The following is a 12,001-nucleotide window of genomic DNA, read 5'->3' on the forward strand; positions in this document are numbered from 1 at the left end:
AGAACAGAAAGGCAAGCAAATAATCTACGTGTATGGAACCAAATAGTTCAAAATCAACAACATTGTACTTGGTGTAAAAAAAAAAGAAGAGAAGAGAACCAGTAACTTAGAACATTAATTCAGAATTGTATTTTTAAATAAGTTTGAAGATGAATGCTGAAAATATGCAAAGACTGAGAATGATTAATGGCATTAAACAGTTTTTCAACATGGAAGTTTTGCTGATTTTTTGGGCCGCTGTCACACTTCCACTTGAAGTGAGTTCCCCCCTCCCCCAAATACATACAAGAACTTGAGTCCCTTTGTTGGCATCTGCGGTTTCTGGAGCATTTGGAAGTTAGGTCATGTTTAGTACTAGCTGATATAGCTAGCGCCTCTCTTGGGGGCACTGAAATTCCCACAACAACCCAGTAAGACATATTCTAACCAGCAGTGGTTTTAAGCTGCTATATTTTTGTGCCTCAAACTTGTAGCAAAAGTAACTAGACAAAGTAGCGTCTGTTTTTCTATGCAGGACGACTTTGAAGGCTGAACTTATAATACAATAGTAGAATAAAAAAAAAAATCTTTCAAATTTGGCAGGGCTGTGAATGGCAATCTTCTCAGAAGTGTGTCAAATTTGCAAGACATATTTATGTCCACTTTAGAGGGACTTTAAATAGCATGTTAAGAAATAACGACCCAAGCGTCACTAGGAACTTTGCTTTCTTTATTGTGAAAGTGTGCCAACAGCATTAAGCCAACAGACTCCCTCACCAACCATATGACAATCCTTGTAACCAAGTGCAAGAAAGGCTCAACAAATTAAAGCAAAACAAAACAAAAAAAGACAAACGAGAATCCAAATTAGCAACCGGTCACATTGAAACATTTGTTAAATGATCACTTGCAGCTTATTCCACGACAAATTCAATAAATATGCTCGCTTCCGGTTCATTCTTGTAGGATTTTAGCATTCTTATACTGGTTTTGCATTCAGTGTGGGTAAAGAAGTTGATTCCCCCTGTACATCCAACAGATTCAACATTTGCATTCTAAGCAGCATAAAGAAAACAGCTAGCGCTCACTTTAGATTGTGCTCAACTGCGTATGCCAAAGCTTGACGAGTCACATTTCCTGGGTAATTAACAACCCTCTAACAAACAGCAGTCACAGATCACAAAATATTCATTAGCTCGGACAAAGAACTGAGATGAACATTGCTAATGAAGTGTTTCATATTTGGTGGTCACATGACACTCTTCGACGGCGCAGTACCTGCCTGAATTTGCGTACGTCCACGTCACATTTCCATCACAAGATGGTCGAGGGTGTTGAACAAGAACGGATCAATGATCAATTAGTCGCTTCAAGATACAATAAATCAATTTCCACACAACCAAATTCGTAATGATTAATTGATTATATCACTGAATCGAGTCAAAATATGTGAAAATGACTTAAACGAGAACAGAAATGTGTCCCCTAATAATGAAGGCAAATGAGGAGAATTGACTGGTGGAGAAAAAAGTAATTAAGTGCTTTCAATTTGATCTTTGATCCCTATCGACTCAACAAGTTCCTCTCTAACGCGCACCAAGCCTCGAATAATCCATCTAATTGATACAAAATACGTATAAACCTTCATACATCTGAGATTACAAGTTTGGTACAGGTATCAAACAACAGCATATACTGTACTCACTCTCTCTCTCTTTTTTTATTTTTAAGTGCAATACATCCCGTTTAATGTATTCACTCAAATCCTCGAGGGCACTTGCTTGGCTACGTTACAGAGTTACAGTATAAAACATTGTATGAAACATACTAAATTTGAATGATAAATTATAACTTTGCATATGTACAAAATCTCCGTGTTTTTACAGTATGCACATATGGACAGAATCAGTCAGCCAGCCGCTTCCTTAGAAAGAAACGTACTCCTTGAAGGTTACAGTCAGACTGTTTGTTGTGACATCAGTGATGATGATATTTCCCATAAAAGGAGAAATTCTTTTAGCAAGCGCCGCTTTCGTCTTCTTCTGCGTGTCCTCGCTTGCTGTGGGAGTGGGTGGGGGTTCAGGTTGGGGAGCAGGTTGAGTTTGGGGTTCAAGTTGGGGAGCAAATTCAGGTCGGGGTTCAAGTTCAGGTTGTGTCTTGGGTCGGGGTGCATGATCAGGTAGGATTTCTGCCTCAGTCTGCCGCTTAATCTTTGGGCAACTCAGATCCATGGGCTCCTCCTGGCCGCCATAGTCCATCGCATCACATGCATATGTTGCGATTCGTCCGGTGCAGTGCAGGTCCATGGGTTTGTCCTGAGGCGGACTGAGCGCAGTGCTGGAAACGCTGAGGCTTCTGGAAGCCAACAAAGTCTTGGAAAGGCGGCGCTCATCCACAGGCTCGGAGAGTTTTCTCTTCCGGCTGCTGGGGTAGGATGGAATCCGGATGTGGTCCATAATTGTAGACGTGGGGACGTTGCCGTCAGCTGGCCAAGACGTCGGGGGTGAGCTGGCGGTCAGCTGGAGCGGTAGATCATCGGGCAAGTCCGCCTGACCCCGAGCAACCTCGGTGTTGTATTCCTCGGCCGTGCTCGGCGAAGGCTTGAAGAAATGTCTGTCCTTCGGGGAGCACTTTTGCGGGTGGTCTGCGGCGGGGACGGAACTGCTGCTGCAGATCTCTTTGGGAATACCGTTCTCCACCATTTTGGTTCTGTTTTCCGACGGTTGGCCACTTTGGGTTTTCTCCCCGCTTGACGATTCCCCGTGTTTGCCTTTTGCTCCGTGAACCTTATTACTGTCCATGTACTTGCTCATGACAATAACAATACGTCCGTTCTTGTTTTTGTTCTTGATGATCTTCATTTTGCTGCTAACGGAGCTCGGCAGGGTCGCGTCCTTTGGATTCGGCTTCAGAGCTTGTTCACTTTCCGCGTCTTTGGGAGCAGCTTTTCTTACCTCCACTGCCATCTCTTTGACTTTACTCAAGCAGCCTGTGTCTTTGTCACGAACCCATTTCTGCTGCAGCGCCAGAGGCAGATTCCAGCCGGGGTTGGCAGCTTTACTGGCTGCTTCCTGAACTTTGACCACCTTCTTCAGCTTTGAAGCCTGAGCGTCGTACATATTGGGGTCAGGCTGGTAGTGGTGGTGCTTCTTGCTGTTGAGCTGGTAGATGTACTTCTTCTTGCTGTTGGCAAGCTGGTCAACAGGAAGCTCCTGGTTGCTGGGCTGGTATTGATGGTGCTTCTTGCTGTTGAGCTGGTACTGCTGAGGCTGGCAACGCTGGACCGGGACGGCATCGGACTTGGGGCTGTCTTCTACGTCTGGAGAGGAGTCCTCGAAGCCTGCAGGCACACTTGATCTCCGGGCAAATGAGGGAACCTAAAGGAATAGATCAGATACTTTAGTCTCCTATGTAAAAGTGGAAAAAGTAGAGGAATTCATGTCTTTATGACTATATCGAAATGTTTTGGCCACTTCTAGTGGGATTGAACAAAAATCAATATTTCTACAAAGCTTTGCTGAGGGGTAGGTGTATGCAGACAGTACTTGGTCGACACTGTTTGACACTAACAAATAAAGTGCTCCACAATATTATTTTTTTCCGCTGTAGCAGTTTTGGCCTTGGGCAATTTCATGAGTTACTACAGCCTTGAGAAAGCAACAAATCGAATGGTGATGTAAGACCTCTGCACAATTCCCCATAAAAATCCATAGCGGAAATGAATAGACTGCATCTATGGAAGACTCCATGTTTTTAGCTAAGATAAAACAGTCTGCTAAAACGTCGAAACACACACGGTAAAATAGAAAGAGTGCACCATACCGGATCTATCCCACCCACCATCTCAGCCCTTTCTTCCTCCAGCACAGGCTGACCCCTCAGGCCCTCAGAGGGGCACTGCTGCGGAACGCTCAAGACCCTTTGGCTGTGACCTCAGGTCAGAGAAGTGCCACCATACATGTCACGCTTCATCTCTGATTCCTGACCACATCTGACTCCAGCTAAGGAGTAATGCCGCATAGTAATTCTCCTATATGTCGAAATTTGCTTCATAGCAAGGTCCATTAAACCCTGAAAAGGAGACAAATTGAAGCACGGCAGCACTGGTTTCAGCCATTTTGTCCTGGGCTGAAACATTCAACAACATGCTGACTCACTAGCTCTAAATTGAGCATGGCCTAAAAAGCCTCATACAAGGCCAGACAATATAAGAAAATAATTAACATCGGATACAAAAAGCTCACACTTGCGTAACCTTGAGAAATAAACTGAGGACACGCCAGATCAAAAACATCTCTCCCCTCCCGTCTGTGTCTGAAAGAAAACTAAAAATAACAACGGCCATAATAACAGCAGCTCGAGAACACCTGACAGGAATTTCCCCTCCCCCCACCCCTCTCCTGTCTGGCCTCTCTGATAGAGAGACATGATGAAAATTACCTGCAGTAGAAGATGTTTTGGTTTGGGCCCCCGTTTACGATATCCCATCAGCTGCTCCTGCCTCTCCCTGTGAAAACAAAGGATAATTATAGCTTCTCATGTCGCCTCTTATTAAACTGATATCCAATAAGAAATGGCATTTGTGATAGTCATCCATTTTCCTCCACCTATTCAAGGTCAAACGTGGAATTTGGCTATGAAAAGCCAACACGTGACCCACTGCAAAGCATTGTGGTCCTTATTTGCATAGCTCTCCATGGTAATCATCCCGGTCTGTATTCTCATTATCCTGCCGAAATTCAATTAAGGCTACAGCCAAGATACTCTCTGCTTGTCTTTCAAACATCCTCCCTTCTGCCACTTCTCCACTATACGCTCTCACAACTGTAATTAGGGTCATGAGGTACATGTCAAATGGGATAAATACACATGAATAACCCCAAGGATGGATACAGGCTAATAGTTTAGCAGGATGTATGTCAGGCAAAAGCAGAACGGGGATTTTCAAAGAAAATGGGAGGACAGAAAATGGATAATGCGGTTGTAATGGCAAGGCCACGATGAAATATTACTAACAGGAATAAACCTTGACTAATCACTGACTCGTAAATAACCAGGGGTGGATGAAGGCCGGCTAACGCCGGTCTCACCAGGCATGCTTCGGGTCTACAGATGTTCAAGACATCAAGGCTGCCATAATAAACAGCCGGGCGCGTTCCAAAAGCAAAATCCAACGATGTGACCCCTATTCACAGAAGATTTGGCAATTACAGGCTCCCTTGTCGGATCCCCTCCCCCATCCTCTGGGAGCGGGGAGGATTCCGCGCACACTGCACACAGGCAGCACTCCATGACCATCAGGACGGAGCCAGACGCACACATGCAGGCTGCAAGCGCTACAGTGCAGAAGCATGCGTGTCAATTAGCCCCTTCTAAAATGCTAATTCTGTTTTTTTGCGGTGGGGGCGTCTATGAGTCCTGCAGCCTGTACATGATGTTTGTGCGCATAAGTATTCATTATCGTTTAACTTCGAGGCCTGGCTAACGTTTGTGATTATTATGCAGGCCTCCAACTAGGGGGCATTTTGCCCCAAAACTATAGACCATGTGCATCCAGTTCACAGAACAGACAGAAACGCCTGCGTTCCCCGCTCATTTTATGACAATATTTCAATACAGTGATGCCTTGACATGGTGACAGATGACAACTAACTTCACAACAAGCGGCACTTTGTCAGGTTTAATTCGTAAATATTCCTCAAAAATGATGCTCCAGCCTGTCTATTGCCACTCTCAGCTGAAAGTTACTGTCAAAACATACAACAAAAAAAAATTATATGTTGTGTATTTAAACATTATAGCTTTGAAGTCCGCTTAGCTGAATGCTAATAAACAAAGCAAAAATTGTAGCAGTTAACGTCAATAGCTGCGGTTTAAAAAGCAACACACTTTTTAACATAAATAATGGAGAGAGTGTCTAACATTACATCATCTAGCTGAGTCGCTTACAGTAGTGAAAGAAGTCTATTCCTCATTTGCGTTTGCATGACAGTATTATACAGTCTCCTGGTAGCCAAGGCAGGCACACTAAAAGGAGCAACACACTGAATTTGCTTGCAGCATGAAATCATGACACACAAATTGTTCAATTGTTTAGAATCTATAGTACAAAATGGATTATAGTGTGATTATTCCTAATTAAAAGGGGGAGGAGGCTGGAACGGATTAATGGCATTTCCATTCATTTCAATGGGAAAAGTTGATTTGAGAAACAAATAAACAAACATACAAATTCTACCCATATCCCAAGGCACCACCGTATTTATAAAAGCCTACTGTACCCAATAAAGTGACTAGTGAATAACTGTAGCCATTATAGTGTCTCTTGTAAGAAATTCAATTCAAACAAATGATCTTGTTGTAACATAATGTATGGTAGAATGAATGTTTCCCAACCCCATCTAATGTATCCTCGTTCAAGAAACTCTCGCAGGCCCTTTTCCCAGGATACCAGCAGGTCAAGAGTGTGTATCCAAGCGATTGGAGTGTGGCCCCTCCCCCGTGCCCATATAAGGTCACGGCCGAGTTAGACGAGGCCTCCACATTGAAAAGTCCAGCAAGAGTCTCACCTGTATTGAAACGCAACGAGAAGGCGCGGGTCAAGGATGTTTTCCTCTGGCTCCCATGTGTTGTATCTGCAGGGAGGAGCCGAAATAACTGTCAATATGATGACGGGCCAACGAAACCCCAACACCATTAGAGTTAATACCATATGTTAATTTTATGCAGCAATTTAAGCATAATTACGGGCACCGCGGTGACTCAGTCTGCATAACAGCCAGCATGTGTGACAGCAAACAGTTAGTTAGGAAGGAAGAAGGTGAAATAAACGAAAATTAGATCTGGTGTGTGTGGTGTCTCGCGCGCCAACATACAGTCGGCCATTTTAGCAGCACTGTCTCTCAAATTCGTTGGCAGAGCAGAAATAATTAAAACGGGATTACATGGCTGTTCCTACCCTCCCTTTTCCCCTCGCATAAATTAGTGAAGGCATCCACGGATGAAACACTTGCCCGCATACACACACTGCGCCCATGTATACCCTCACTAATTTGCATAATCCACATCAGAGTATGAACATGCAACATTAAGACTTACTTGGGAGACCACCCCCGCCACTTGACCAGGTACTCAATCTTCCCCTGGTTGATAGAGAGAGATAGAAAAAAATATTTTCCCCGGAGGCTTTAAACGCACCATTGCAATACATGCGCCTTTTTCCCCCCCTTGCAAAAACGCGCCATGCAGTTTACCTTGCGAATTCGCTTCTTTTCGATGCCCTCCACCGCAAAGACGTGCTCCCCGGCGGCAGGGAGCTCCATTCTCGCCGCAATCCAACCTCAAGCGATGGGGGAGAGGAGCGAAAGCGATGTATGCAAGGAAAGGGGAAAAGCCAGACAAGGCAGGCTGGTCGCGTTCGCTCGCTGCCTTGGTAGTTTTCCAGTGTGTATCCAAATCCAAAGTGTTATTTCCCCTCCAGCTCGCGAAGTCCCTCCTTTGCACACTCCACGCACAGTCCTGGTAGTGTGCACAGAGAGACAGTCACAGCCGAGCCGTAGTGAACTGATCCAGTCGTGCAAGAGCTCTGGCTTTGGCGCATGACGTCAGGAAGGGAGGTGGAGACCTCTCCTGGTTGGGCTCCATCCCTTCTTCTTCGCGGACGTGTGGGAATTCAAATAAATCACTACGTTAAGTGTCACGGCACATATGCGCCACTGGTGTATATCATGTCAGGGAGGAGGGGTTACAGTAATGTCTTTATGTACGTAGAGACGGAATAATGTACTCGCAATGCGTGCGAGTGTTTACCACAAAAAGAGGAGGGGTCTGTTCACAAGCAGGCAACATTTCACATGCATTATTTGGAGAAATGACACTGCAATCGCACTTTTAAGGGCATCAGAAATGACACATCATAGGACACCTCGCAGACCAACGCGGGTGGGGGAGTTTTTGAGGGATGACTGTAACAAAAAAGAAAAGGTGAACTTCAGGGGGTATCTACGCGCTTGAGCACAATTTTACAAAGCGACATCTGACTGAATTTAAAGTAAACCAATGATGACGCGTTCATGCCGTGCCTTGTGTCGTTAAAAACGAATAAGACCTACAAGGGATTCGTGCAGGGAGTTTTTGAGAGGCGAGTGTAGAAAAGGGTGAAGTCTGCAGGTGGAATACGTTTTTTTTCTTCAAAGCACTGACATTTTTTATTAAAGGAATTCTGAACCCAGTACAAATTACAATCAAAATAAGAATGAAACAACAAATATGTTCAATGACGAGACGAAACATTCTGCTGTGTTTCAAATTGTTTTGCATGAACTCGAAAAAAAAAGTCTAGGGAGACTTTTAAGGGTAAATGAATAAATTATGTGAACTTCCAGTGCAATTCAGTTTTCATCCCTCATGACTTATCTTGTGCATGCTATGTATGAAAATGTGGCTTTTGAGGTGATTTTCATGTGCTATGGGACAAGTCGATTTCTGTTCAATATGCTACTTTATGACACAATTGTAATATTCAGACTCTTATGTAACCTTTTCAGTGAATATTCCTGTACTACCAACTCAACCCAATAAGGTGTAGCCTACTTTATTTTTATTTTATTTTATTATTATTATTGTTATTATAGAAACATCAAAGTCATGGCACCAACAAAGGAGACAATTGAGAAAGTTCTCCCTTACTTTCATCCAGGTTGAGTACTTAAAAATGACTCATTTTATTCATATTCTGTCAGTGTTGCCAGATTGCAGCTGTATGGAATTCTTCTTTTCATGCACCCCCCCAAAATGCACATGTTTGCCTTGTAGATTTGCTATCTCAAGACTTTGAACCCACTGGAACGGTTCGTCTTGTAGCTCTGACCTTGCCAGCATTGATTCACTATACTTTTTTTTTGGCTTAAATAATTAGACTCGTTTCACCTTTAAAAAAAAAAAATCCCAATGCCCTGTAATGCAGCACGGAGGCTTACATTTCGATTTGCTCACTGCACTGAGCAAATATAGGTCACACACACACACTCTGAGGCAGACACTCTCTCTCACACACGTAGGCTACACGCACACACAGATTGTGAGACCAGTGCCATGTCCTCTGGGCTCAACTGCCGTTAATGTAACACGTTGCAAGACGGTAAATCTTCAGCTCTTCAAGTTTCACACCACCATGATTAATTTCGCCTCTCATGAGCCAAAAATGTGCAAATTTCCCGTGTCAATTTTAAGTGCAGGATAGGCTATGTGTAGGCTAGAGGATACTCTTAGTCTTGTGTTCACTAACATTTAAAAAACAAACAAAAAGAAAGGAGGGGGGGGGGGGGGCGGTTGAGTAAGAAAGTCACTGCGGACCTTATTAAAAAATGCGCCCAAAAATGCACAACCTCTGTGCTTAAATGATGATTCCCGTTCCAAAACACCCCACAAAAAAACACAATCGAGCTATAACGGACGAGTTATTTATGCTTGAAAAAATAATTCAGCATCAAAAGGGTTAAAACGAAGCCTGTAACGCCGAGCTGCGGCGTGCGGGCAGCCTATTGCGCGCAGGCACGATCTATCTCTGCCCTGCCATATATGGTCATGCACAGAAAGCGGTCAAATACACCGTCGCACACCCTGTAATTCTTCACTTTTGCACCAGAAATCAACACAGGGGAGACTTAGGATCCCTTTGGCAGCGAAATCGCTCGATTAAAACGTTGAATTTGTGCCCAATTACATTTTTTTCCTTCCCCCCCACCCCTCCTGCGTTGCCCTCCAGCCGCGGCCACGGAGCGCACACGCCCTGCTTCCCTAGCAACAGCAAAAAGAGACACAGTGACACAGAGAAATTAAATCGGAGGTAAACACTCCAGCTTTGAACGTACAGCCTCCCTAAATGTGAATACATTATATTTACATTTAAGAAAATTCACACTGAAAGCGTGAAGAAGTGGGTTAACGCCACTGTGCTACTGGATTGGGTGTTAGTCAGCGGCTATATGTCATTTTTAATTAAGCGTCCGCCCAGTTATTATTAAATTCATTCACTTTTTAAATTGCGATCAACCTACAATGACGTGTTGCACCATCAGTATAACAGGTTGACCTTTTTCTTGAGCAGGTGTGAGTTTGTAGCGATCGAACTTTATGAGAAGTGGACACACCCAGGAATGTACAAAAACAGATTTATTATGTAAGGTCAAGTGTAAACGGTATCATAACTTTACAAAACCAGACTGTCTGAAAAAGATGTGTCAGTGTTATGTAGCCTATCTCTATTTAGGGATTTTTATATAGCAGAACTAGATAGTTCCCTAAAAAGGCCACCATGGTTGTAAAGCAGACATAGACCTTAAAAATTCCACTTAGAACCCTGAAAGTGATAAGGGAGTCTGAAATGATGAACGATTCTGAATCAATTCCGCCACCATCATTATATATATATATATATATATATATATATATATATATATATATATATATATATATATATATATATACAATTGGCATATTTTTGTTCCAACAACTTTTGTTCTCATGGCCAAAACTATAGTGTTTAAAAAAAATCTTTGACAGCTAAGAAGCTTAGGAAATTGAGTCAAATTTGACAAAATCACAATTATAAAATACAAAACATATGAACTAATACAAAAAAAAATCTACCTTCAGGATTCTGTAAATTAAATTCTGAGTTTTAAAAATCAAAAAGGAGGAAGATACTTGGAAGACTAAGAAGACTGTTTTTCACCATTTCAGTTTTCCTGATTTTTTGGGGCGTGGCCAAAATGGGGCCCAGTGATGCACTTTGGAGTTCCTCCTCCTCCACTATGTAAGAACTTTGAGTGCCCTTGTTCACATTTGTTGCTATCCTCAAAAATACATATTCTCTTCATATAATCCACTTGTGTGGCCACTTTGGAGCGCCTTGTTGTCAGCGTTGAGTGCATGCACAACACGGAATGAAGGTTTAAGAGCAAAGTATACCTTGTCTTCCTCTTTACAAAGAGTCTGCCTTAGAGTGCCTCGTTGTTGTGGCAGGTGGGAGATATTCCAACCAACATATAGACTTTAAGCAGACATTTAGTTACAGTTTGTGTATAGGCATAAGATACAGAAGTAGCATCCATTTTTCCAGGTCGAAAACATGCTATTTGATTGACAGTTGCGAGTTGAGCGCACTCAACGACAGTTTGAGAGTTGGCTTGATTTTTCATAATTTTCAAGCCTCGTTTGATTTACTAGGAAATTCATTCAAATGTGGCAATGTTGTTAACGATTCACAGCATGTCAGTTATATTGATGTTGGTTTTACGGCGACTTCGAGAGCAGTCGCAGTCTTTTTGGCTTTCTTTTGGCCCATCTTGACTTTCTTGCACAGGAGTTCCAAATGTGTCAGATTGGGCGGAAATCTCTTGTATGTAGGTTGACCTTATGCATTGTCTTTTGAATTTAGATCTAGACTCGAGCTGGATGACTGTAAAACAAATTCTGGTCCTGTAAAGACTTTTTTTTTTTTTTATCGATTTGGCCTCTTGCTTGGTCTAATTATCAGGTGGAATCCCCGCTTTAGTTTTGCAAGTTTCCATCTTCCTTCTTGGCCAAAGTTGCAGTTTGAGTGAAAAACAACAAACCGCCAACCTTCATCGGGATGTATAAACAAGTTGACATATAAATATTGAATTATCTGCACAATCCCATGTCACCCAAACCCTTTTGTTAATCTCATCCCAGCACAGTGAAAGTGACCTCCACATCAGTAATCCTACAGAAAAGCTTTCTCACAGCGTGACCATGTTGAGAACTTGTTCTTTTGTAGCAAGTTTATTTGGACCTTGTTGCAACACACCAAGGTCAAAAAGCAACACTTATCTGTGGCATACAAGGTCAGGCTGGCTGTCTATTTCCCCCTCTTTTTTTTTAAATTTTATCTTGATATGGCCTTGCTTTGGTTTCACAAGGTTGTCTGTGTTGTAATGCAACATAGTAGAAAGATCCGAGTAATACAAAGTGTTAAGGAAAAATTGGGAAAAAGTGT

The 12,001-nt window shown here is 42.8% G+C and overlaps 1 protein-coding gene across 1 annotated transcript; it reads right to left on the minus strand.

Annotated features, from left to right (window-relative positions):
* Positions 1–688: 688 nt before the first annotated feature.
* On the minus strand, positions 689–7,613 carry cbx4 (chromobox homolog 4 (Pc class homolog, Drosophila)). Its single transcript, XM_077559115.1, has 5 exons — positions 7,233–7,613; positions 7,078–7,121; positions 6,549–6,614; positions 4,420–4,486; positions 689–3,356 (listed from the first exon to the last, which is right to left on the minus strand). Exons 1-5 carry the CDS (start codon positions 7,299–7,301, stop codon positions 1,905–1,907), a joined length of 1,698 nt encoding a protein of 565 aa, XP_077415241.1. The 5' UTR covers positions 7,302–7,613; the 3' UTR covers positions 689–1,904.
* Positions 7,614–12,001: the final 4,388 nt, after the last annotated feature.

This window comes from Vanacampus margaritifer, chromosome 2 (assembly GCF_051991255.1).
Source record: "Vanacampus margaritifer isolate UIUO_Vmar chromosome 2, RoL_Vmar_1.0, whole genome shotgun sequence".
Classification (NCBI taxonomy): domain Eukaryota; kingdom Metazoa; phylum Chordata; class Actinopteri; order Syngnathiformes; family Syngnathidae; genus Vanacampus; species Vanacampus margaritifer.